The sequence below is a fragment of the Nerophis lumbriciformis genome, linkage group LG03 (assembly GCF_033978685.3).
Source record: "Nerophis lumbriciformis linkage group LG03, RoL_Nlum_v2.1, whole genome shotgun sequence".
NCBI classification, from domain to species: Eukaryota; Metazoa; Chordata; class Actinopteri; order Syngnathiformes; family Syngnathidae; genus Nerophis; species Nerophis lumbriciformis.
This window is the reverse complement of record NC_084550.2, coordinates 59,697,099-59,720,930: the sequence shown is the minus strand read 5'-3', so window position 1 is coordinate 59,720,930 and position 23,832 is coordinate 59,697,099. Positions and strand designations below refer to the sequence as shown.

The following is a 23,832-nucleotide window of genomic DNA, read 5'->3' as shown; positions in this document are numbered from 1 at the left end:
CGGATCCCCTCAACGCCTTGACTGCGCCTAGAAATTCTGTCCATAAAAGTTATGAACAGAATCGGTGACAAAGGGCAGCCTTGGCGGAGTCCAACCCTCACTGGAAACGTGTCCGACTTACTGCCGGCAATGCGGACCAAGCTCTGACACTGATCATACAGGGAGCGGACCGCATACTCTCTGAGCACTCCCCACAGGACTTCCCGAGGGACACGGTCGAATGCCTTCTCCAAGTCCACAAAGCACATGTAGACTGGTTGGGCAAACTCCCAGGCACCCTCAAGGACCCTGCCGAGAGTATAGAGCTGGTCCACAGTTCCACGACCAGGACGAAAACCACACTGTTCCTCCTGAATCCGAGGTTCGACTATCCGGCGTAGCCTCCTCTCCAGTACACCTGAATAGACCTTACCGGGAAGGCTGAGGAGTGTGATCCCACGATAGTTGGAACACACCCTCCGGTTCCCCTTCTTAAAGAGAGGAACCACCACCCCTGTCTGCCAATCCAGAGGTACCGCCCCCGATGTCCACGCGATGCTGCAGAGTCTTGTCAACCAAGACAGCCCCACAGCATCCAGAGCCTTAAGGAACTCCGGGCGGATCTCATCCACCCCCGGGGCCTTGCCACCGAGGAGCTTTTTAACTACCTCAGCAACCTCAGCCCCAGAAATAGAAGAGCCCACCACAGATTCCCCAGGCACTGCTTCCTCATAGGAAGACGTGTTGGTGGGATTGAGGAGGTCTTCGAAGTATTCCCTCCACCGATCCGCAGTCGAGGTCAGCAGAACACCATCCTCGCCATACACGGTGTTGATAGGGCACTGCTTCCCCTTCCTGAGGTGGCGGATGGTGGTCCAGAATCGCTTCGAAGCCATCCGGAAGTCGTTTTCCATGGCCTCCCCGAACTCCTCCCATGTCCGAGTTTTTGCCTCCGCAACCGCTGAAGCCGCACACCGCTTGGCCTGTCGGTACCTGTCCGCTGCCTCAGGAGTCCTATGAGCCAAAAGAACCCGATAGGACTCCTTCTTCAGCTTGACGGCATCCCTCACCGCTGGTGTCCACCAAAGGGTTCTAGGATTACCGCCACGACAGGCACCAACTACCTTGCGGCCACAGCTCCAATCAGCTGCTTCGACAATAGAGGCGCGGAACATGGTCCACTCGGACATATATATATATATTATTTTTTTTTAATGTTTTTTTTTATGTTTTTACTTTTTATAAATAGCTGTGATGATAACGTCTGCCTCACAATACGAAGGTCCTGAGTAGTCTTGGGTTCAATCCCGGGCTCGGGATCTTTCTGTGTGGAGTTTGCATGTTCTCCCCGTGACTGCGTGGGTTCCCTCCGGGTACTCTGGCTTCCTCCCACCTCCAAAAACATGCACCTGGGGATAGGTTGATTGGCAACACTAAATTGGCCCTAGTGTGTGAATGTGAGTGTGACTGTTGTCTGTCTATCTGTGTTGGCCCTGCGATGAGGTGGCGACTTGTCCAGGATGTACCCCGCCTTCCGCCCGATTGTAGCTGAGATAGGCTCCAGCGCCCCCCGCGACCCCAAAGGGAATAAGCGGTAGAAAATGGATGGATGGATGTTGGAATTCTTATTAATATTGATACTGTTGTTGATATTATTCATTTTTGTTTGACTACTTTTGGATTGTTATGTGTCATGTTTGTGTGTCCTCTCAATTCCTCTGTCGATTGCCATTCTGAATGTTGCCGGGCCGGGTTTGGTTTTGGAATTGGAATTGTATTATTATGGTGTTATTGTGTATTATTTTGTTGGATTGATTCATAAAAAAATTTTTTTTAAAAGGAAACATTCAATATTAATTTTGATTATTTTAGCAAAACATAAAATATGTTGTCATTATTTATTAGTTCCTTCTTATGCAGTATATTTAATTAGTACTTATTTTTCTAATCAGCCTGACCTAATCCTAAATGTTATGTGTCAAATCAAAAATAATCCTTGTGATTAACACATGCTTTCATATCATTCGACAACGTTGTAAACTGTAAGTAGGTCAGATATCATCTATTGAATAGCACTAGAATCAAGAGTATGATTACTAATTCCACCGGACTCAGTGGCCTTGTGGTTAGAGAGTTCGCCCTGAGATCGGTAGGTCGTGCGTTCAAATCCCTCATACCAAAGACTAAAAAAATGGGACTCATTACCTCCCTGGGTTGGAATTGGGGGTTAAATCACCAAAATGATTCCTGAGCACGGCCACCTCTGCTGCTCACTGCTCCCCTCACCTCCTAGGGGGTGGAACAAGCGAATGGGTCAAATGCAGAGGGTAATTTCACCACACCTGGTGTGTGTGTGACTATCAGTGGTACTTGAACTTTAATTCGATGTTAACATTTGAGAGAGTCCCTCTGTAGTGGGAAAAGTGGTTTAAGAACCCCTGATCTCTCATATGTTTTGTACTGTGTTTGTTTCTGCAACACGATGAAATGCTTCACGTGAAAAAGAGCAGAGCGACCTACATTACTTGATGCGGGAACGGAAAACGATGTACGAGGAATGTCTTCGCGAGGATGTGAGCAGATGTTGACTTGCCTCGAGCCATTTTAAGTCGGCCTTCCGAATCTCTTCTGACGCCGACAGCTCATCGCTCTCATGGCTCCAATTTGGGCGCCCGGATCAAAATAGAGTCCGATGTGCGAAGTCTAACTCGTCTCCGGAGAGGGCGGCTCTGATGCAAACCCAAAATATAGTCTTTTATTTTTTGTTTTTCTTCCAGCCGGAGCTTGTTTGTTATTTAACAGCAAGTTGCTGAACAAGTCATTATCCTCGTGGCCGGGGGAGGTCTCCGGGGGGAAACGTGTCCTGATTTGGATGATGATGATGATGATGATGATGTCTGTCCACAGAGATAACCTTCTGGTTCTGGATATCTTCTTTGAGGCCCTCAACTACGAGACCATCGAACAGAAGAAAGCCTATGAACTGGCAGGCCTTCTGGGTAAAAGCAGAGACGATAGTGTAGGCTGAGGCTTCTCTGGACTTCAGTAATAGTTGATCTCCTCTTCTTGTCAGGTGACATCGGGGGCCAGATGGGCCTCTTCATCGGCGCCAGCATCCTCACCATCCTGGAACTCTTTGACTATCTCTACGAGGTAAAACACCTGCACTCTGCCTCACCTGACACACCTGAGCTGCACGACTCTTGTTCCTGCTCATGTTGGCATGGCCGCTTGGTACTCGGCCGAATTTGTGGCGCACAATCGCTGTGTTGTGATGACGTTAGTCCAAAAACATGAATGTATAACTTCATTTGTAAACATGTATTACACAATTATATCACCATTACTCTGTATTCTGTATACAACACATATTAGGGCACGTGTTATGCAACGGAATTAGTACACTGTGATAAATATTAGAATTAAATATTATAAAAAATATTAGAATCGTGATTCTTATTCGTTCCGATTTTAAATCGAGTCATAATTTTAAAAAAAAAAATATTTTTTTTTTGTACAGATGTTGATGATATCCTATACCAGTGTTTTTCAACGTTTTTTGAGCCAAGGCACATTTTTTGCGTTGAAAAAATTTGGAGGCACACCACCAGCAGAAATCATTAAAAAAACGAAACACAGTTGACAGTAAAAAGTTTAAAGTCAATTGTTGGATATGACTTTAAAGCATAACCAAGCGTGCATCAATGTTGCTCTTGTCTCAAAGTAGGTGTACTGTCACCACCTGTCACATCACGCCCTGACTTATTTTTAGTTTTTTGCTGTTTTCCTATGTGTAGTGTTTTAGTTCTTGTCTTGCACTCCTAATTTAGTGGCTTTTTCTCTTTTTTTGGTATTTTCCTGTAGCAGTTTCATGTCTTCCTTGACCGCTATTCCCCACACCTGCTTTGTTTTAGCAATCAAGAATATTTCAGTTGTTTTTATCCTTCTTTGTCGGGACATTGTTGATTGTCATGTCATGTTCGGATGTACTTTGTGGACGCCGTCTTTGCTCCACAGTAAGTCTTTGCTGTCGTCCAGCATTCTGTTTTTGTTTACTTTGTAGCCAGTTCAGTTTTAGTTTTCTGCTGCATAGCCTTCCCTAAGCTTCAATGCCTTTTCTTAGGGGCACTCACCTTTTGTTTATTTTTGGTTTAAGCATTAGACACCTTTTTACCGGCACGCTGCCTCCCGCTGTTCCCGACATCTACAAAGCAATTAGCTACCGGCTGCCACCTACTGATATGGAAGAGTATTACACGGTTACTCTGCCGAGCTCTAGACAGCACCGACACTCAACAACAACACATAATGTGCAGACTATAATTACTGGTTTGCAAAAAATATTTCTAACCCAAATAAGTGAAACTAGATGATCTCCCACAGCACACCAGACTGTATCTCACGGCACACTAGTGTGCCGCGGCACAGTGGTTGAAAAACACTGTCCTATATAACTACATTTGGAAATTGATAATAGAATAGAATAGAAAGTACTTTATTGATCCCTGGGGGAAATTCAGCACCACAGTTCGCTCACAATAGACAAGAATAATAATAAATAATATAATATATATAATATATTATATATATAATATATATAAATAATATAAATATATTCTACATATACTCAACATTTAAGTGCAGTCAAGAAGGAACATATGCATTATACAGTCTGATGGCTGTCGGTATGAAGGACCTCCTGTGTCGTTCCGTGTTGCATTTTGGGAGTCTGAGCCTGCCACTGAACGTGCTCATTCTCCCCGCAAGGTCCCAGTGTAGTGGGTGGGAGGTGTTGTCCATAATGGCTAGGAGTTTTCCTAGACTTCTCCTCTCTGACACCACCGCCAGAGAGTCTAGCTCCACTCCCACTACATTACTGGCCTTCTCTACCAACTTGTCCAGTCTGTTTGCATCCCTCGCTCTCAGCCCGAGAAGAGAAATACATACATATATATATATAAATAAATAAGTGTATATATAAATAAATAAGTATATATATATATATATATATATATATATATATATATATATATATATATATATATATATATATATATATATATACTGTATATATACTGTATATATGTTCGTATGTATATACATATATATACAGTGTATATATATATATGTATATATACTGTATATATGTATGTATGCATATACATATATATATATGTATGTATATATGTATAAGTATATATATTAGGGGTGTGGGAAAAAAATCGATTCAAATTCGAATCGCGATTCTCCCGTTGTATGATTCAGAATCGATTCTCATTTTTAAAAAATCTATTTTTTTATTTATTTATAATTTTTTATTTTATTTTTATTTCTTTTTTAATTAATCAATCCAACAAAACAATACACATCAATACCATAACAATGCAATCCAATTCCAAAACCAAACACTCAGAACTGCAATAAACAGAGCAATTGAGAGGAGACACAAACACGACACAGAACAAACCAAAAGTAGTGAAACAAAAATGAATATTATCAACAACAGTATCAATATTAGTTACAATTTCAACATAGCATTGATTAAAAATCCCTCATTGACATTATCATTAGACATTTATAAAAAAAATAAAGAACAATAGTGTCACAGTGGCTTTCACTTGCATCGCATCTCATAAGCTTGACAACACACTGTGTCCAATATTTTCACAAAGATAAAATAAGTCATATTTTTGGTTCATTTAATAGTTAAAACAAATGTACATTATTGCAATCACTTGATAAAACATTGTCCTTTACAATTATAAAAGCTTTTTACAAAAATCTACTACTCTGCTTGCATGTCAGCAGACTGGGGTAGATCCTGCTGAAATCCTATGTATTGAATGAAGAGAGAATCCTTTTGAATCGGGAAAAAAATTGTTTTTTGAATCGAGAATCGTGTTGAATTGAAAAAAAAATCGATTTTGAATCGAATCGAGACCCCAAGAATCGATATTGAATCGAATCGTGGGACACCCAAATATTCACAGCCCTATTATATATATATATATACTGTATATATGTACATATGTATATACATATATATATATATGTATGTATGTATATATGTATAAGTATATATATATACACTATAAGGTAACTTTGTTCTGTTTAATTGCGGGCTAAAATAAAGACAGCAAACTTGAATGAGCTTCAAGGGCCAACGCTTAATTAACACAAGTTGTTAGGGCACAAGTCATTAAATCTATCGGCAGACCATGAAAAAACACTTTAGGTTTCACTACAGATACCGATGGAAACACTATGGCGGTGCAAAGAAATGATGCTTTAAAAAGGAGTGACCCGTACTTTTTTTGTTATCTTTTCAGAACCAGCAGATCGAGAGAAAAAAAAACGATTTCCATTGAACTTGTAATCCATGCCACGCATGTGTGTGACAAACACTTTAGCAGCAGCAGCAGTACAGAATACATTAACATTCTAGCTGTTATATTTTGGATGAGTCACAATGTCTGTGTCCCCTCTCATTAGTCGGAAAAAAACTGTTGCATGCTATTTCTGTGCGCCCTCGCCTCCCAGAGATGCTCTGAGCTTTTCGGTGCCTCCGTCACGCTTTCGAAATGGATGTGTGGGCGTGCGTGCTAGTGTGCGCGTGCGTGAATGTGTGTGTGTGTGCGTGGTCATTGTGGAAACACAATTGCTGGGTTGCAATCACGTGACTTAGGGGCACTTCCATGTTTCAGGTGGCCGTGAGATACGGTCTGGTGTGCCGTGGGAGATTATCTAATTTCACCTATTTGGGTTAAAATAATAATTTTACAAAACAGTAATTATAGTCTACAAATGATGTGTTGTTTTTGAGTGTCGGTGCTGTCTAGAGCTCGGCAGAGTAACCGTGTAATACTCTTCCATATCAGTAGGTGGCAGCCGGTAGCTAATTGCTCTGTAGATGTCGGAAACAGCGAGAGGCAGTGTGCAGGTAAAAAGGCGTCTAATGCTTAAACCAAAAATGAACAAAAGGTGCGTGCCCCTAACAAAAGGCATTGAAGCTTAGGGAAGGCTACGCAGAACGAAACTAAAACTGATCTGGCTACAAAGTAGACAAAAACAGAATGCTGGACGACAGCAAAGACTTACTGTGGAGCAAAGACGGCGTCCACAAAGTACAGCCCAACATGACATGACAATCAACAATGTCCCCATAAAGAAGGATAAAACAACTGAAATATTCTTGATTGCTAAAACAAAGTAGATGCGGGAAATATTGCTCAAAGGAAGACTTGAAACTGCTACAGGAAAATACCAAAAAAAATTATTGTTGTCTCTCCTTCGACAAATGGACAAAGTTTTTCGATAAGTAGAATCACAGCTGACCTGGACATTGGAAAGTTCTCTTGCCGTCTGAGATGTGTTGTGTCCGAAATAGCTGCAATCGCGCGTTTTCTTTTCTTCAGGTATTCATTTGTGATTTCAACAAGCGTCTGTACATGTAGAAGAAGGAGAAACACGGGCATGTCTGGATGACCACAGAATACTTTTCCACTTTGCATCAGTCCATCTTAGATGAGCTCGGGCCCAGCAAAGCTGGCGGCGTTTCTGGGTGTTGTTGATAAATGGCTTTTGCTTTGCATAGTAGAGTTTTAACTTGCACTTACAGATGTAGCGACAAACTGTAGTTTTTGACAGTGGTTTTCTGAAGTGTCCCTGAGCCCATGTGGTGATATCCATTACACGCTGATTTTGCTTTTTGATGCAGTAATATCATCCCTTATGTGCAGTGATTTCTCCAGATTCTCTGAACATTTTGATGATATTACGGACCATTGATGGTGAAATCTCTAAAATTCCTTGCAAAAGCTTGTTGAAAAATGTTGTTAATAAACTGTTGGACAATTTTCTCACGCATTTGTTGACAAAGTGGTGACCCTCGCCCCATCCTTGTTTGTGAATGACTGAGCATTGCATGGAAGCTGCTTTTATACCCAATCATGGAACCATCTGTTCCCAATTAGCCTGTTCACCTGTGGTATGTTCCAAATAAGTGTTTGGAGATCATTCTTCAACTTTCTCAGTCTTTTTTGCCACTTGTGCCAGTTCGAACGTTAAGTATCTTGTCTTTGCAGTCTATTCAATTGAATATAGGTTGAAAAGGATTTGCAATTTGTTTTTGTTTTTTACGATTTACATTTACACAACGTGACAACTTCACTGGTTTGGGGTTTTGTACGTTAAAATGAGCTGCCAGTCTACAGAGTACGAAATAAAATGTATAATGACCAAATGCATTTGCAGTTGTTTATTAATATCAGGAGGACAAGCAGCTCCAACTGCAATTTGGCCCTCGGTGAAAATGGGTCTGACGCCCCCTGTGGCAAAGAATTGCATCACAGAAAGTTTCTCAAACAAATCAAATGTTGAAACAAACTTTTTCCAAAGTGATCGCTGCAGACACGAGCATGGCCCGACTGTACTCCACACCATGTAAGCGACATGTTTGCGAGCCATTATCCTCAATGCGCTTTGGTAATTTTTATCTTCATTTTCTATTAAAAGCTTTTTCATATTTCGTCCTCCACTTGATTTATCGCCAGGCCCTCGCTCGTTTGCCTTCCAAGTGTGTTACGTCATATTACGCAACCCAGCAATTACAGCGGCGTAAACTCTTGATTCCAGCCTGCTACCGAAGAGTCGTGTTCGAACTGCGCTGAGAACATGTCTGCCAGGTTCAAACACTGTTGACATCTATTAAACGAGACAAGAAGCAAGGAATTAAACAGAGACAGAATTAAATTTGGCTCAAATTGAGGAGAGACACCTGGACACACTGTACCCTTGTACAGTGTCTCAGCACGCTCTGGCGAAAGATTGTACGCCTCCTCCGTTATTTGGACTTTCTCTGGGCGCATGGCAACAGCTGCTTCTAAGGGACGAGGGTCGTAAACAGTTCACAGAAAAGGTCGTAAATAGTTCACAGAAAAGGTCGTAAAACAGTTCAAAGAAAAGGTTCGTAAAAGAATTCAAGAGGAGATTCGTAAAAGAGTTTAAAAAAAGCGGTGCCTTGAGGGGAGTCTGGTCCTGCTTCCTCTTCGCTTTTGTAGTTCTTGGGTCAGACAATATCTTTCTGTTGATTACAATTCATGAAAGAAACAGAAACACCTTCATGTTGCTTCCCCTTCCTCCACAGTGGAGTTTTACAAGCCTTCTTGGTAGGTTCAAAAACATGTTTTTGCTGCGTCGGACCAGTTCCTCCGCCAAGGGAATCTAAGTTACTTGTCAATCCCAAATTCTTTCAGATGACATATATGCAGAGTAAGAAGGACCATCAAGACAGAATTGTAATATTATGAAGTTTTACGAAAGCTTTAGGAGAACCACCTAGACCATGGGTCGGCAACCTTTACCAGTCAAAGAGCCATTTTGACCAGTTTCACAATTAAAGAAAACAATGGGAGCCACAAAAATCTTTTGAAATTTAACATGAAATAACACTGCATACAAATATATTTTTTTTTGCTTTGTGCTATGTATAAACCAAGGGTTTCAGACACGCGGCCCACACCTTAATATGAAAATTGGATGTTAGTGCGGCCCGCGGGTTTAATACGAATGGCGCTTGACAGCGTCATACTTGTCATCCATTCCGATTTTTCCGGCAGACTACGAACTATCCTCTCGAACGTGCCGTGATGGTACAGCATTTAGCGCCCACTACTACCAGCGTGCCAGACCAGCCACACGTTGTTTGGGGCTTCTGCTTGCTCACGTAAGTGACAGCAAGGCATACTTGGTCAACAACCACACAGATTACACTGACGTGGCGGTATAAAAAACTTTAACACTCTTACTACTAATGTGCCACACTGTGAACCTACACCAAACAAGAATGACAAACACATTTCGGGAGAACATCTGCACCGTAACACAACATAAACGCAACAGAACAAATACCCAGAATCCCCTGCAGCCCTAACTCTAAACAATTTGTATTTGATTGAACCAAAGAAGTTGTTGATTTCCAAGCAACACGTGACTTAGTCCTTGGTGGAGAAACCCTGTATGGAGGTTAGAGACTTCTTGGAGTTTCATTGTGAGTAGAGATGTTCGATAATATCGGACTGCCGATAATATCGTCCGATAAATGCTTTAAAATGTAATATCGGAAATTATCGGTATCGGTTTCAAAACGTAAAATGTATGACTTTTTAAAACGCCGCTGTACGGAGTGGTACACGGACGTAGGAAGAAGTACAGAGCGCCAATAAACCTTAAAGGCACTGCCTTTTCGTGCCGGCCCAATCACATAATATCTACGGCTTTTCACGCACACAAGTGAATGCAACGCATACTTGGTCAACAGCCATACAAGTCACACTGAGGGTGGCCGTATAAACAACTTTAACACTCTTACTAATAATGTGCCACACTGTGAACCCACATCAAACAAGAATGACAAACACATTTCGGGAGAACATCTGCACCGTAACACAACATAAACACAACAGAACAAATACCCAGAATCCCATGCAGCCCTAACTCTTCCGGGCTACATTATACAACCCCCGCTACCAAACCCCACCCACCTCAACCGACGCACAGGGTTGGGGTGGGGACGGGGTTTGGTGGTAGCAGGGGTGTATAATGTAGCCCGGAAGAGTCAGGGCTGCATGGGATTCTGGGTATTTGTTCTGTTGCGGCTCCGGAGCCGCGGGTTGCCGACCCCTGACCTAGACCAATACATTCATACCGGCTTCCTAAGTTGTTCTAACATTCAAACAGGAAGAGACAACTTATTGAATGCGCAAACAGCCCCCACCCTCTCCAGAAAGGAATACAGGCTCATTGTTCTACTACAGATAAGATATAAGGGAGTACTCCAACTCCTACATTCCAAGTCTTCAAGGTAACACACAGTTTACTTGCGGACATAAAATGAAAAAATAGAAAGAGTACAAATGGAAAAACCCTATCTGATTTAAACATGACTATGAATAAAGAAATAACTCTTAAACATATATATGCATTCTCCACTCAATGTACCACAACGTTTTTGTGATAACTTAGAAACAATTATTCTAACAATGTCAACCTCCGTCTTGCTTTTCAGGTCATCAAGTACAAGCTGTGCCGAGGCGTGAAGAAGAAGCACAACGGCCGCAACAACAACGACCGGGGAACTGTGCTGAGCCTGGATGATGTGAAACACCATGTCAGTATCACCACCCCTCCTCTTTTAAGCGCTCTGGCCGCGTCCCAGCGCATCGCCTACGACGGCGTGAGGCTTTGTCCGCCTCCCAGCGGAGGGGAGATGAAACGGTGGCGGGTGGGCGGACGAGCCAGCGAGGGGGTGGGAAGGAAGGGCACGAGAGGGGAAATTGAACGTAATCAAAGCTTTGGGAGGCGTGACAGCTCCTGTGTTTGTCGGCGTAAATGAAAGCATTTCACTTTAATTGTAAACCCCATCCTCTGGCTGACTGACTTCTCTTATTTTATTAGTTTTATCGATTCCATCTTTTACTGCTTCCAGTTTAAGGTTCACCCTTCATCTCTACCACCTCGGTAAATCACCAAAGCACATTTTCCCCTGCATTTGTAGGCGTATTTATTCCCCCTGTGATTCAAAATAGATTCAAAATTTTGTCCTAACAGTAAAAATGTGTCCTTGTATGTAGAGATGTCCGATAATGGCTTTTTTGCCGATTTCCGATATTGTCCAACTCTTAATTACCGATTCCGATATCAACCGATACCGATATATACAGTGGTGGAATTAACACATTATTATGCCTAATTTTGTTGTGATGCCCCGCTGGATGCATTAAACAATGTGACAAGGTTTTCCAAAAATAAATCAACTCAAGTTATGGAAAAAAATGCCATATTTATTATTGAAGTCACAAAGTGCATTATTTTTTTATTTAACATGCCTCAAAACAGCAGCTTGGAATTTGGGACACGCTCTCTTGAGGTGGGCGGGGTTGGGGGGGGCGGGGTTTAGGGGGAGTAGCGGGGGGGTGTATATTGTAGCGCCCCGGAAGAGTTAGTGCTGCAAGGGGTTCTGGGTATTTGTTCTGTTGTGTTTACCATATTTTTCGGACTGTAAGTCGCTCCGGAGTATAAGTCGCATCGGCCGAAAATGCATAATATAGAAGGAAAAAAACATATATAAGTCGCACTGGAGTATAAGTCGCATTTTTTGGTGAGATTTATTTGATAAAACCCAACGCCAAAAATAGACATTTGAAAGGCAATTTAAAATAAATAAAGAATAGTGAATAAGTGTACGTTATATGAGGCATAAATAACCAACTGAGAACGTGCCTGGTATGTTAATGTAAAATATTATGGTAAGAGTCATTCAAATAACTTTAACATATAGAACATGCTATACGTTTACCAAACAATCTGTCACTCCTAATCGCTAAATCCCATGAAATCTTATACGTCTAGTCTCTTACGTGAATGAGATAAATAATATTATTTGATATTTTATGGTAATGTGTTAATAATTTCACACATAAGTCGCTCCTGAGTATAAGTCGCACCCCCGGCCAAACTATGAAAAAACTGCAACTTATAGTCCGAAAAATACGGTATGTTGTGTTACGGTGCGGGTCTTCTCCCGAAATGTGTTTTGTCATTCTTGTTTGGTGTGGGTTCACAGTGTGGCGCATATTTGTAACAGTGTTAAAGTTGTTTATAGGGCCACCCTCAGTGTGACCTGTATGGCTGTTGACCAAGTATGATTGCATTCACTTGTGTGTGTCAAAAGCCGTAGATATTATGAGACTGGGTCGGCACGCAAAGGAGGTGCCTTTAAGGTTTATTGGCGCTCTGTACTTCTCCCTACGTCCGTGTACACAGTCATAAATGTAACATTTTGAAACCGATACCGATAATTCTGAAACCGATAATTTCCGATACTGCATTTTAAAGCATTTATCGGCAGATAGTATCGGCAGTCCGATATTATCGGACATCCCTACTTGTATGTAACGTACAGAGATATCCTGGATGAAAATCAACGTTTCTCATCCAATCTGATGGAGCTTGAGAGTGGCTGCAAAGAGGAATGGGTGAAAAACTGCCCAAAGATAGGTGTGCCAAGGTTGTGGCATCGTATTAAAAAAAAAAAAACTTGAGGGTGTAATTGCTGCCAAAGGTGCATCAACAAAGTGTTGAGCAAAGGCCGCGAATACTTATGCACATGTGATTTTTTACTTTTTTATTTTTAATACATTTGCAAAATAAAAATAAAAACTTGTCATATTGTCATTATGGGGTATTGTGTGTAGAATTTTGAGGACAAAAATGAATGTATTCCATTTAGGAATAAGGCTGTACGATAACAAAATGTGGGGAAAGCGAAACGCTGTGGATACTTTCCGTATGAACTGTTAGTTATAATTAGGGATGTCCGATAATTGCTTTTTTGCCGATGTTCCGATATTGTCCAACTCTTAATTACCGATACCGATATCAACCGATACCGATATAAACAGTCGTGGAATTAACACATTATTATGCCTAATTTGGACAACCAGGTATGGTGAAGATAAGGTCCTTTTAAAAAAAAAAAAAAAAAAAAAAAAAAAAAAAGATAAATAAATTTAAAAAAAATTCCTGAATAAAAAAGAAAGTAAAACAATATAAAAACAGTTACATAGAAACTAGTAATTAATGAAAATGAGTAAAATTAACTGTTAAAGGTTAGTACTATTAGTGGACCAGCAGCATGTGTGCTTACGGACTGTATCCCTTGCAGACTGTATTGATATATATTGATATATAATGTAGGAACCAGAATATTAATAACAGAAAGAAACAACCCTTTTGTGTGAATGAGTGTAAATGGGGGAGGGAGGTTTTTTGGGTTGGTGCACTAATTGTAAGTGTGTTTTTTATGTTGATTAAATTAAAAAAAATAAAATAAAAAAAACCGATACGATAATAAAAAATACAGATAATTTCCGATATTACATTTTAAAGCATTTATCAGCCGATATTATCGAACATCTCTAGTTACAATGTGTGTAATATATGTAAAGCAAGGTCCATAAAGACATGGATGAACTTGACTGGCCTGCACAGAGTCCTGACCTGAACCCGATAGAACAACTTTGGGATGAATTAGAACGGAGACTGAGAGCCAGGCCTTCTCGACCAACATATATATAAAGGTTTATTTGAAATAGGGACAGACACAGAAACATAGATATCTGAAACAGTTATCCAATGTATGCATCATAGTGTTTGTAGCCAAAGCTAATTTACAACACTTGTCCCCAACAACAACAACAACAACAACAACAACACAGATCTGGGCTCTGAACCGAGGATGTCGTTGTGGCTTGTGCAGCCCTTTGAGACACTCGTGATTTAGGGCTATATAGGTAAACATTGATTGATGATTGATTGATTGAAAAGGAAAATAATCACTTAATAATCAAAATAATAATCACTTCCTGTTTTCTCCGCCAGGCCTCGTGCGACAACCTGCGCACGCCGTCCACGTACCCGGGCAACATGCTACCTCATCACCCCGCCCAGGGAAACTTCGAAGACTTCACCTGCTGAGCGCGGCGACGTGGGAGTGAAGCGTGCGGCGCTGCAACCAAAGTCGACCACACAGCAGGACTATCGGCCGCCAAGAAACTGACGCTCGCAGACGCACTTTTGTACGCGACGGCCGGAGGAACTGTCCGCCCCCGGACTGAACGTGAGCGTTTCTGATCCATTTCATGCAGGACTCTTGTTTATTTACCCTGGCGGAGCACTGCCGCTAAGAGAGACGCCGCGCCAAGACGGACCCGCCGTAAAAACAAAAGGGAAAGTGTACAAATATCTCACGGTAGAAAGAAAAGAAAAAAAAAGACGCTTCATATACGTCACCAGGAGAGGGCACACATCCTTCCTTGCTTACAGCACATGTAGCCACATCTTGGTGTGTTCACAGCCAGCACTGGCGGCCAACAACAACTTCAGGTCCCATCGTGTAATGCGGGGGTGTCCACACTACGGCCAGCGAGACGTAAACATGAGTTTAATAAGGAACCTGCCCCGCCGGGTGTTTCCAAATTAATTTGGAGTATCTGACAATCTGAAAAAAAATGCCGCTCCCTGGTGGACTATGTGAGTTGATCAGGTCAATGACCATGAAATGGGAATTTAAGTGAATTAAGTACAGCATTTGTTTATATGACCCAATCCAAACAACCTTCCCTAGTCATGGCGCAAAAAAAATAATTGCAACCAACACATAACGTCAACACACATAACACAACCTGCTCACTGAACTTTGTGGATATTATCAAAAAACGTCCACGCACCATAAAAAAAATTCAAAATTCAGGTTAATGAGCATGGATTTGGATTGGAAGTGAATCACTACAGCATTTATTTATATGACCCAATCCAAACAACATTCCCTAGTCATGGCGCAAAAATAAAAATGCAACCCACACATAAAATCAACACACATAACACAACCTGCTCACTGAACTTTGTGGATATTAGCAAAAAACATCCACGCACCATAATAAAAAAAGCAGGTTAATGACCATGAATTGGGATTGGAAGTGAGTCACTACAGCATTTATTTAAATGACCCAATCCAAACAACCTTCCCGAGTCATGGCGCACAAAAAAAATAAAAAATGCAACCAACACATACATTTAATACACATAACACATCCTGCTCACTGAACTTTGTGGATATTAGCAAAAAACGTCCACGCACCATAAAAAAAATCTAAATTCCGGTTAATGACCATAAATTGGGGTTTGAAGTGAATCACTACAGCATTTCTTAATATGACCCAATCCAAACAACCTTCCCTAGTCATGGAGCAAAAAAAAATGCAACCAACACATAAAGTCAACACACATAACACAACCTGCTCACTGAACTTTGTGGATATTACCAAAAAACATCCACGCAGCATAAAAAAAAAAAAATCAAAATTCAGGTTAATGAAGTGAATCACTACAGCATTTATTTATATAACCCAAACCACACAACCTTCTCTAGTCATAGTGGGGAAAAAAAATGCAACCAACACATAAAGTCAACACACATAACACAACCTGCTCACTGAACTTTGTGGATATTAGCAAAAAAACGTCCACGCACCATAAAAAAATTCTAAATTGCGGTTAATGACCATGAATTTGGATTTGAAGTGAATCACTACAGCATTTATTTTTATGACCCAATCAAAACAACATTCCCTCGTCATGGTGCAAAAAAAAAATGCAACCCACACATAAAGTCAACACACATAACACAACCTGCTCACTGAACTTTGTGGATATTACCAAAAAACATCCACGCAGCATAAAAAAAAATCAAAATTCAGGTTAATGAAGTGAATCACTACAGCATTTATTTATAAACCCAAACCAAACAATCTTCCCTAGTCATGGCGGGGGAAAAAAATGCAACCAACACATAAAGTCAACACACATAATACAACCTGCTCACTGAACTTTGTGGATATTAGCAAAAAACGTCCACGCACCATAAAAAAATTCTAAATTGCGGTTCATGACCATGAATTTGGATTTGAAGTGAATCACTACAGCATTTATTTTTATGACCCAATCCAAACAACTTTCCCTAGTCATGGTGCAAAAGAAATGCAACCCACACATAAAGTCAACACACATAACAAAACCTGCTCACTGAACTTTGTGGATATTACCAAAAAACATCCACGCAGCATAAAAAAAATTAAAATTCAGGTTAATGAAGTGAATCACTACAGCATTTATTTATATAACCCAAACCAAACAACCTTCCCTAGTCATGGTGGGGGAAAAAATGCAACCAACACATAAAGTCAACACACATAATACAACCTGCTCACTGAACTTTGTGGATATTAGCAAAAAAACGTCCACGCACCATAAAAAAATTCTAAATTGCGGTTAATGACCATGAATTTGGATTTGAAGTGATTCACTACAGCATTTATTTTTACGACCCAATCCAGACAACATTCCCTAGTCATGGTGCAAAAAAAAAATGCAACCCACACATAAAGTCAACACACATAACACAACCTGCTCACTGAACTTTGTGGATATTACCAAAAAACATCCACGCAGCATAAAAAAAAAATCAAAATTCAGGTTAATGAAGTGAATCACTACAGCATTTATTTATATAACCCAAACCAAACAACCTTCCCTAGTCATGGTGCAAAGAAAATGCAACCAACACATAAAGTCAACACACATAACACAACCTGCTCACTGAACTTTGTGGATATTACCAAAAAAAATCCACGCAGCATAAAAAAAAATCAAAATTCAGGTTAATGAAGTGAATCACTACAGCATTTATTAATATGACCCAAACCAAACAACCTTCCCTAGTCATAGTAAAAAAAATGCAATCAACACATAAAGTCAACACACATAACACAACCTGCTCACTTAACTTTGTGGATATTTTTTAAAAAAACGTCCAAGCACCATAAAAAAATTCTAAATTGCGGTTAATGACCATGAATTTGGATTTGAAGTGAATCACTACAGCATTTATTTTTCCGACCCAATCCAAACAACATTCCCTAGTCATGGTGCAAAAAAAAAATGCAACCCACACATAAAGTCAACACGCATAACACAACCTGCTCGCTGAACTATGTGGATATTTTTTTTTAAAAACGTCCAAGCACCATAAAAAATTCAAAATTGCACAAATTGTAAACCATTGCAATGCATGATGGGAAAAATGCAAAAGACTCTCTCCACACTTGTCCATGTTTGGCGCATTGTAGCTGCTTTGTCGTCACAGAACTGAGCAAGGTAGGAGTCGAACTTTCACACACTCTTAATATTTAAATACTAATGATATATCCATATGTACACATATACATATACATATATATATATATATATATATATATATATATATATATATATATATATATATACGTGTGTGTGTGTGTGTGTGTGTGTGTGTGTGTGTGTGTGTGTGTGTGTGTGTGTGTGTATGTATGTATGTATATATGTATATATATATATATATATATATATATATATATATATATATATATATATACAGTATATATACAAAAGTATATATATATATAGTTACTTTACATGCAGTTGGCTTTCGGCCCCCAACCACATTTTTATAGCCCAATGCGGCCCCCAGAGCGAAACGTTTGGACACCCCTGATGTAATGCATGCGCGTGTTTGTCCATTTGCATGTTCTTTATTATTATTTGGATTATTTTTTATATCTATACCAATATACTCAAACACACAACTACCAAGTTTGCCTCAGTGAAAGGAGAACGATGACACATCTTTATATTTTATCTGCGCGTGTGTGCGCGTGTGTGCGTGTGTGTGTGTGTGTGTGTGTGTGTGTGTGTGTGTGTGTGTGTGTGTGTGTGTCGCCGACTCTCACAGTATGTCTCCCAGCTGACTTACAGACCAAGAAAGAGCCCTATTGATTTTGCCCTAAGCTGAGTGAGTACAATGTGTTTGTAGTTCCTTCACTCTAACGCTTGGACTTTGAACTTAGTTCCTAAGTGTCGACAACCCTATTGCTTTTGAGCGTCACGTTAGCCAGATTTGACGAGGTCAAATGTCAAAATGCCTTTTTTTTTTTTTAGCAAACCTTTAACCATTTTTTTTGTTCAGACTCATAAGGTTGTTTTTTCCGCAGGACCCTTTTGCTTTTGAACGTAGCGGAGGTCAAAGGTCAACTCAGAGTCTACTGTCCCTGCCACCTCTCCACCGATTCTCTTGTCAAGTGAAGGTCTTTTTTAACAAGAACCCTGTTGCTTTTGAATGTTTGAACCGTCCAAAATGGCCAAAGGGCAAATTGTCACCTCCCTTTTTAACGTTCTGCTACTTGTTCTCCGTGTCTCGCCGACAACCCTATTGCTTTTGAAAGGTGCTTGAGGTCAAAGGTCAAAACAGTATTCATTTTCACCTTTTGGCCTCAGCACAGGTATCATACCTTCATTTTAAAAAAGTGTTTATATTCCCCTTGTGGCCTTGACCAATCATAATAACCAACCAATCCCTTTTTTTTGCATCGCAGCAAGAACCCTACTGCTTTTGAATGTTGTACAATCCATATACATTTTTTATCATTTCCAACTGACCTTCTTTACATATTTAAGGCCAGAACAAGAACCCTACTGCTTTTGAATGTTGTACCTTCAAACATGTTTTAATCCCATCTTCTCGCAACGTCCACGGTTCTTTGATCTGTTTCAGAGCAAGACCTCTATTGCTGTTGACTGTTGTCTATTTAAAAGATGGCCAAAAACCAAGTGAGGCCGAAGGTGAAGATGAGTAAAGAATCGTTTCAAACGCGGGTGCACAAGAACCCTGTTGAGTTTTGAGTAGTCCTCTGAGGGTTTGCGCTCCTACACGTTTTAGGTGCACTCTACTACGGTGGTACCTCGGTTTTTTACGAGTTCCAAAAAGTCAGACGAAGACCAGAATCGAACAAAACCCAAGCAGTTTTTCCCACAATAAATCATGAAAATCCAATGATTCCGTTCCAGACCCCCAAAAATATTAACACCAAACACATTTATAGTTATAATATATAATATATTTATAGTTTTACATGCACAAAACAATAAGAAATACATAAGAAAAAGACCATACCTTACCAGTATCGGTGCTTTGAGTTTAGTCCAATACTGATATTGATAATCAAGAATCATACTAAGAAACTCGAGTCGACTGCGGCTCTGTTATTATTTACCCACACCCACACCCAGACACACACAGAGCGCGCCTCCAGGCTTGTGACACAAGAACATTCAGAAGGACGACACTGCAGCGCTGCAATAAAACACACTCAGATCTTCTGTTTCTAGCTGATACTACATAAAAAATAACGTAAAATACCACAGTAACGCATCATGTAGTAACGGTAACTGAGTTACTGAATATAAAAAATAACGCGTTAGATTACTAGTTACCGCCGAAACTAACGGCGTTACTTTGTAACGTGTTAGTCCCAACACTGGTGATTTCTGACAATTAGGGAGGTTTGTGTCCTCCGACAGAAACCATATTAAAACAAAAAATTATTTTTTCCTCATCTTTTTCCATTTTTGTACATTTTTGAAAAAGCTCCAGAGAGAGCTAGCCTAGCCTAGCCTAGCCCACCCTAGCCTTTGTACTGCACTGAATTAAATGAAATGGCTTTTTTTTTTCTTTTTCTTTTAAACACTTACAAAGTGCTGGCACTCGCAACTCTTTTTGGTCCCTTTTTTTTTTTTTTTTTTAAAGCCCAAAAAGTCTGCAAAACCAAATTCTTCGACAAAACCGAGGTACCTCTGTATTTACACTCCTTTCTTTACTTGTCTCTCTCCTCATTTCCTGCCATTCTTCCCTAGGTCTACTTTTCAGGCGTCGACTTTTTGTGTTTGTGGGGCTGTTCCAAGTGTGTAAACTCTGTGTTGTTGTTGTTGCAGATGTCTAAGGAAAGCACAATAACACTACAAGGTGTGTATGTAGAACTACTGTACAAAAGCTACTATTCTTCTTCTTCTCTATATGATTACTGTTGTACCGATATGACTGTTTTTTTTTGTTGCTTTCATATGAAACAAGCTCACTATTGCCTGGTAATCTTCTCCCCGTCTCCCAGGTAACGGGCTGTTTTATTTAGTTATCGGAGCATAAATAAAGTGTAGATATCATTTTGGAAATTGCGATTCTGAGGTTTTCTTATTTTAGTCAAAATACAGAAATATTGTACATTTGCCAATGCCAGACGCTGCAAATCCTCAAATCACCAAGTTATCTTGTGTGTGTTTTTCCATCCCCCACATGGAAGAATTAAAAATCCCGATCCGGACGTCAGGGAGCTTGAGCGCTTTTATCTCCATCTCTCTTATCTCCTTCAAGCTTTGATCCGCAAAAAAGCCAAACCAAAACATTTGGAAATGCAATCAGTTTTCCAACAGATTGGGGGGAAAAATGTTGCAAAAAAATATATCTATAAGTTTTATCAAGCTCGTCCAGCAGCTGCACAGCCAGACTTGTGCTTGTTGAATTCTTGTGAGCGACACTCGCTGCCAAGCAACAAGCAATCAGCAGCCTGATGGCGCATGTATGGATATCACATCCTTTTCGAGGGAAATGTTGTTTCATGTAATTATATTTTGCAGAGTCTTTTTATAGCAACGGAGTCATTCAAACACAAGTTCTCACATGTTGGGAGTTGTTCGTTGAGTTTGCATTGACTACTAGACAAAAATGAATAGGATAAGCTTTATTCATCCCCCGATGGGGAGATGATGGAGTTGCAGTGTAGATGTAAAAAGTCCACAAAAAATTTGGTGGGAAACAAGAGGAAAAAAAAAAAAACATTAAAAAAGCACTGCAAAAGGTCTGTTTTCAAAAACAAGAAAAAAAAATACAAAAATTAGGGGGATTTTATTTGAACTAACCAGAATTATCTGCCAATAGAACAAGAAAATTTGGCTTGTCAAGACTTTCCAAAACAAGTAAAATTAGCTAACCTCAATGTACTAAAAAATACCTTGAAATAAGTATATTCTCACTAATAACAAGTGCACTTTTCTTGGTAGAAAAAAAGAGACATTTCTGCTCAATATGTTGGAAAATATTCTTAAATTAAGCAAATGCTAGTGCCATTATCTTGACATAATAATAGTTTTATACTTGTGAGTGTTGATGACACAGCTTTGCAACAGTTGATATTCTAGTTTCAAGCATGTTTTACTCAATATAGGTCATCAAATCACAGCAACAAGCTGTAATATCTTACTGAGATCATTTAGGACCAAAAACCCTTAAAACAAGTAAAACACTCTAACATGAAATCTGCTTAGTGAGAAGAATTATATTATCAGACAGAAAATAAGCAAATATCACCCTTATTTGAGATATTTAATCTTACTTGGATTTCAGTTTTTGCAGTGAGGACAAAATAAAAATTCCACTTCAGTGGCGCCATTTCTACATACAGCTACAACGAAAAAACAACAAATTTGCAATAAATGATACACTTTGCGAAACAAAAACACAATTTTAACACCCTACACAGCGGTAGTATATACATTTGAACTCCAATAATGGCTGATATTTAGCAAATAATGACATAATAAAAATACTACATTATTAACTAAAAAATAACTCCATATCTCTCAATAGTAAGGGTGTCAAAAAAAATGTTGACGAATTTATCCTGGTTCAAAAAAATCCATAAAAAAAAAGGACAAATCTATTTTTATTTCTTTATTTTATTTATTTTATTTTTTTCAATCTGTCCTGTCCAGTCACTCAGGCAAATCATATTGTTGATCTAAATCAGGGGTCCCCAAACTTTTTGACTCGGGGGCCACATTGAGTTAAATATATTTGGCGGGGGGCCGGGCTATATATATATATATATATACTGTGTGTGTATATATATCCCCCAAAAAAGTGCAGGGTCCCTTCGAAGCTGAAAGACAAGACAGAATAATCAAACCAATTCAGGAGGATTCTCTGATGGCATTTTGAAGGGTCGCGCATCAGACAAGTTGGGAGTCGACGCTCTGTTTCTGCAGAAGAAGAAGCTCGCCCGCATCCTAAAATGCCATACCCAACATACCCAACACCAGCCGTGGCCATGTTGTCCTCATTCATATTCTCATTGTCATTTGCTGACTTTCGGCCAGTCTGTCCTGAAATTGTCTTGCAGCTGTGGATCAGCCCCTTCATACCTCCTGAGATTACATTAGGACAGGGGTGTCAAACTTGTTTTTATTGAGGCCCACCTCGCAATTATGGCCACATTGAATGATGTTGCGGGCCACACTAAATGACTTGGCAGACCATAGTAAATGCCCTGTCGGTTCACATTAAATGATGTGGAAGACCACATTGAATGATGTTGCGGGTCACCTTAAATAATGTGGTGGGCCACAGTAAATGACTTGTCGGTTCACATTGAATGATGTGGAAGACCACATTGAATGACGTTGCAAGCCACTTTATTTATCTGGCAGGCCACTTTATTTATCTGGCAGGCCACCTTAAATAACGTGACGGGCCACATTGAATGATGTGGGGGGCCACATTAAATAATGTGGAAGACCACGTTAAATGATGTGGCAGACCACTTTGGATAATGTGGCGGTCCACATAAAATTATGTCGCGAGCCAATTTGAATGATGTGGCACGCCAAATTTGAATGATGTGGAAGATCACATTGAATGATGTTGCAGGCCACATTGAATAAAGTAGCGGGCCACGTTAAATGATGGGGCAGACCACCTTAAATGATTTGGTAGAACACAATAAATGATTTGACGGTTCACATTAAATGATGTGGCAGGCCACGTTAAATAATCTGGCAGACCACAATAAATGATTTGGCGGTTCACATTAAATGATGTGGAAGACCACACTGAATGACGTTGCAGGCCACATTGAATGCAAAGCCAACCGCGTTTGATTATGTGGCACACCACATCGAATGATATTGCAAGCCAGTTTAAATGAAGTGGCAGGCCAAATTGAATGATGTAGCAGACCACATTGAATAACGTGATGGGCCGCATAAAATGGGTGTGTTAGGCCACATTGAATGATGTGGGGGACCACCTTGAATAACGTAAGCATAAAATGATGTAGCGGGTCACTTTGAATGATGTGGCAGACCACATTGAATGATGTTGCAGGGCACCTTGAATGAAGTAGCGGACCACATTAAATGACTTGGCAGATGACAATAAATGACTTGGCGGTTCACATTAAATGATGTGGCAGGCCACGTTAAATAACCTGGCAGACCACGATAAATGATTTGGCGGTTCACGTTAAATGATGTGGAAGACCACATTGAATAACGTTAAGGAAGTCATTGCTGAAGTAAACAAGGTAAAGGTCA

At 40.0% G+C, this 23,832-nt stretch overlaps 1 protein-coding gene across 3 annotated transcripts in view; it reads left to right on the top strand.

The window, feature by feature from the left end:
- The window catches only part of asic1b (acid-sensing (proton-gated) ion channel 1b), a 481,184-nt gene extending 463,585 nt beyond the window's left edge, over positions 1 to 17,599 (top strand). For all 3 annotated transcript variants that reach the window (XM_061940305.2, XM_061940288.2, XM_061940297.2), the window contains 4 exons: positions 2,887 to 2,978; positions 3,053 to 3,132; positions 11,045 to 11,146; positions 14,419 to 17,599. In XM_061940305.2, coding sequence (XP_061796289.1) covers positions 2,887 to 2,978; positions 3,053 to 3,132; positions 11,045 to 11,146; positions 14,419 to 14,514 — 370 coding nt within the window. In that variant the 3' untranslated portion in view covers positions 14,515 to 17,599. The remainder of the gene's footprint in view (positions 1 to 2,886; positions 2,979 to 3,052; positions 3,133 to 11,044; positions 11,147 to 14,418) is intronic.
- Positions 17,600 to 23,832: the final 6,233 nt, after the last annotated feature.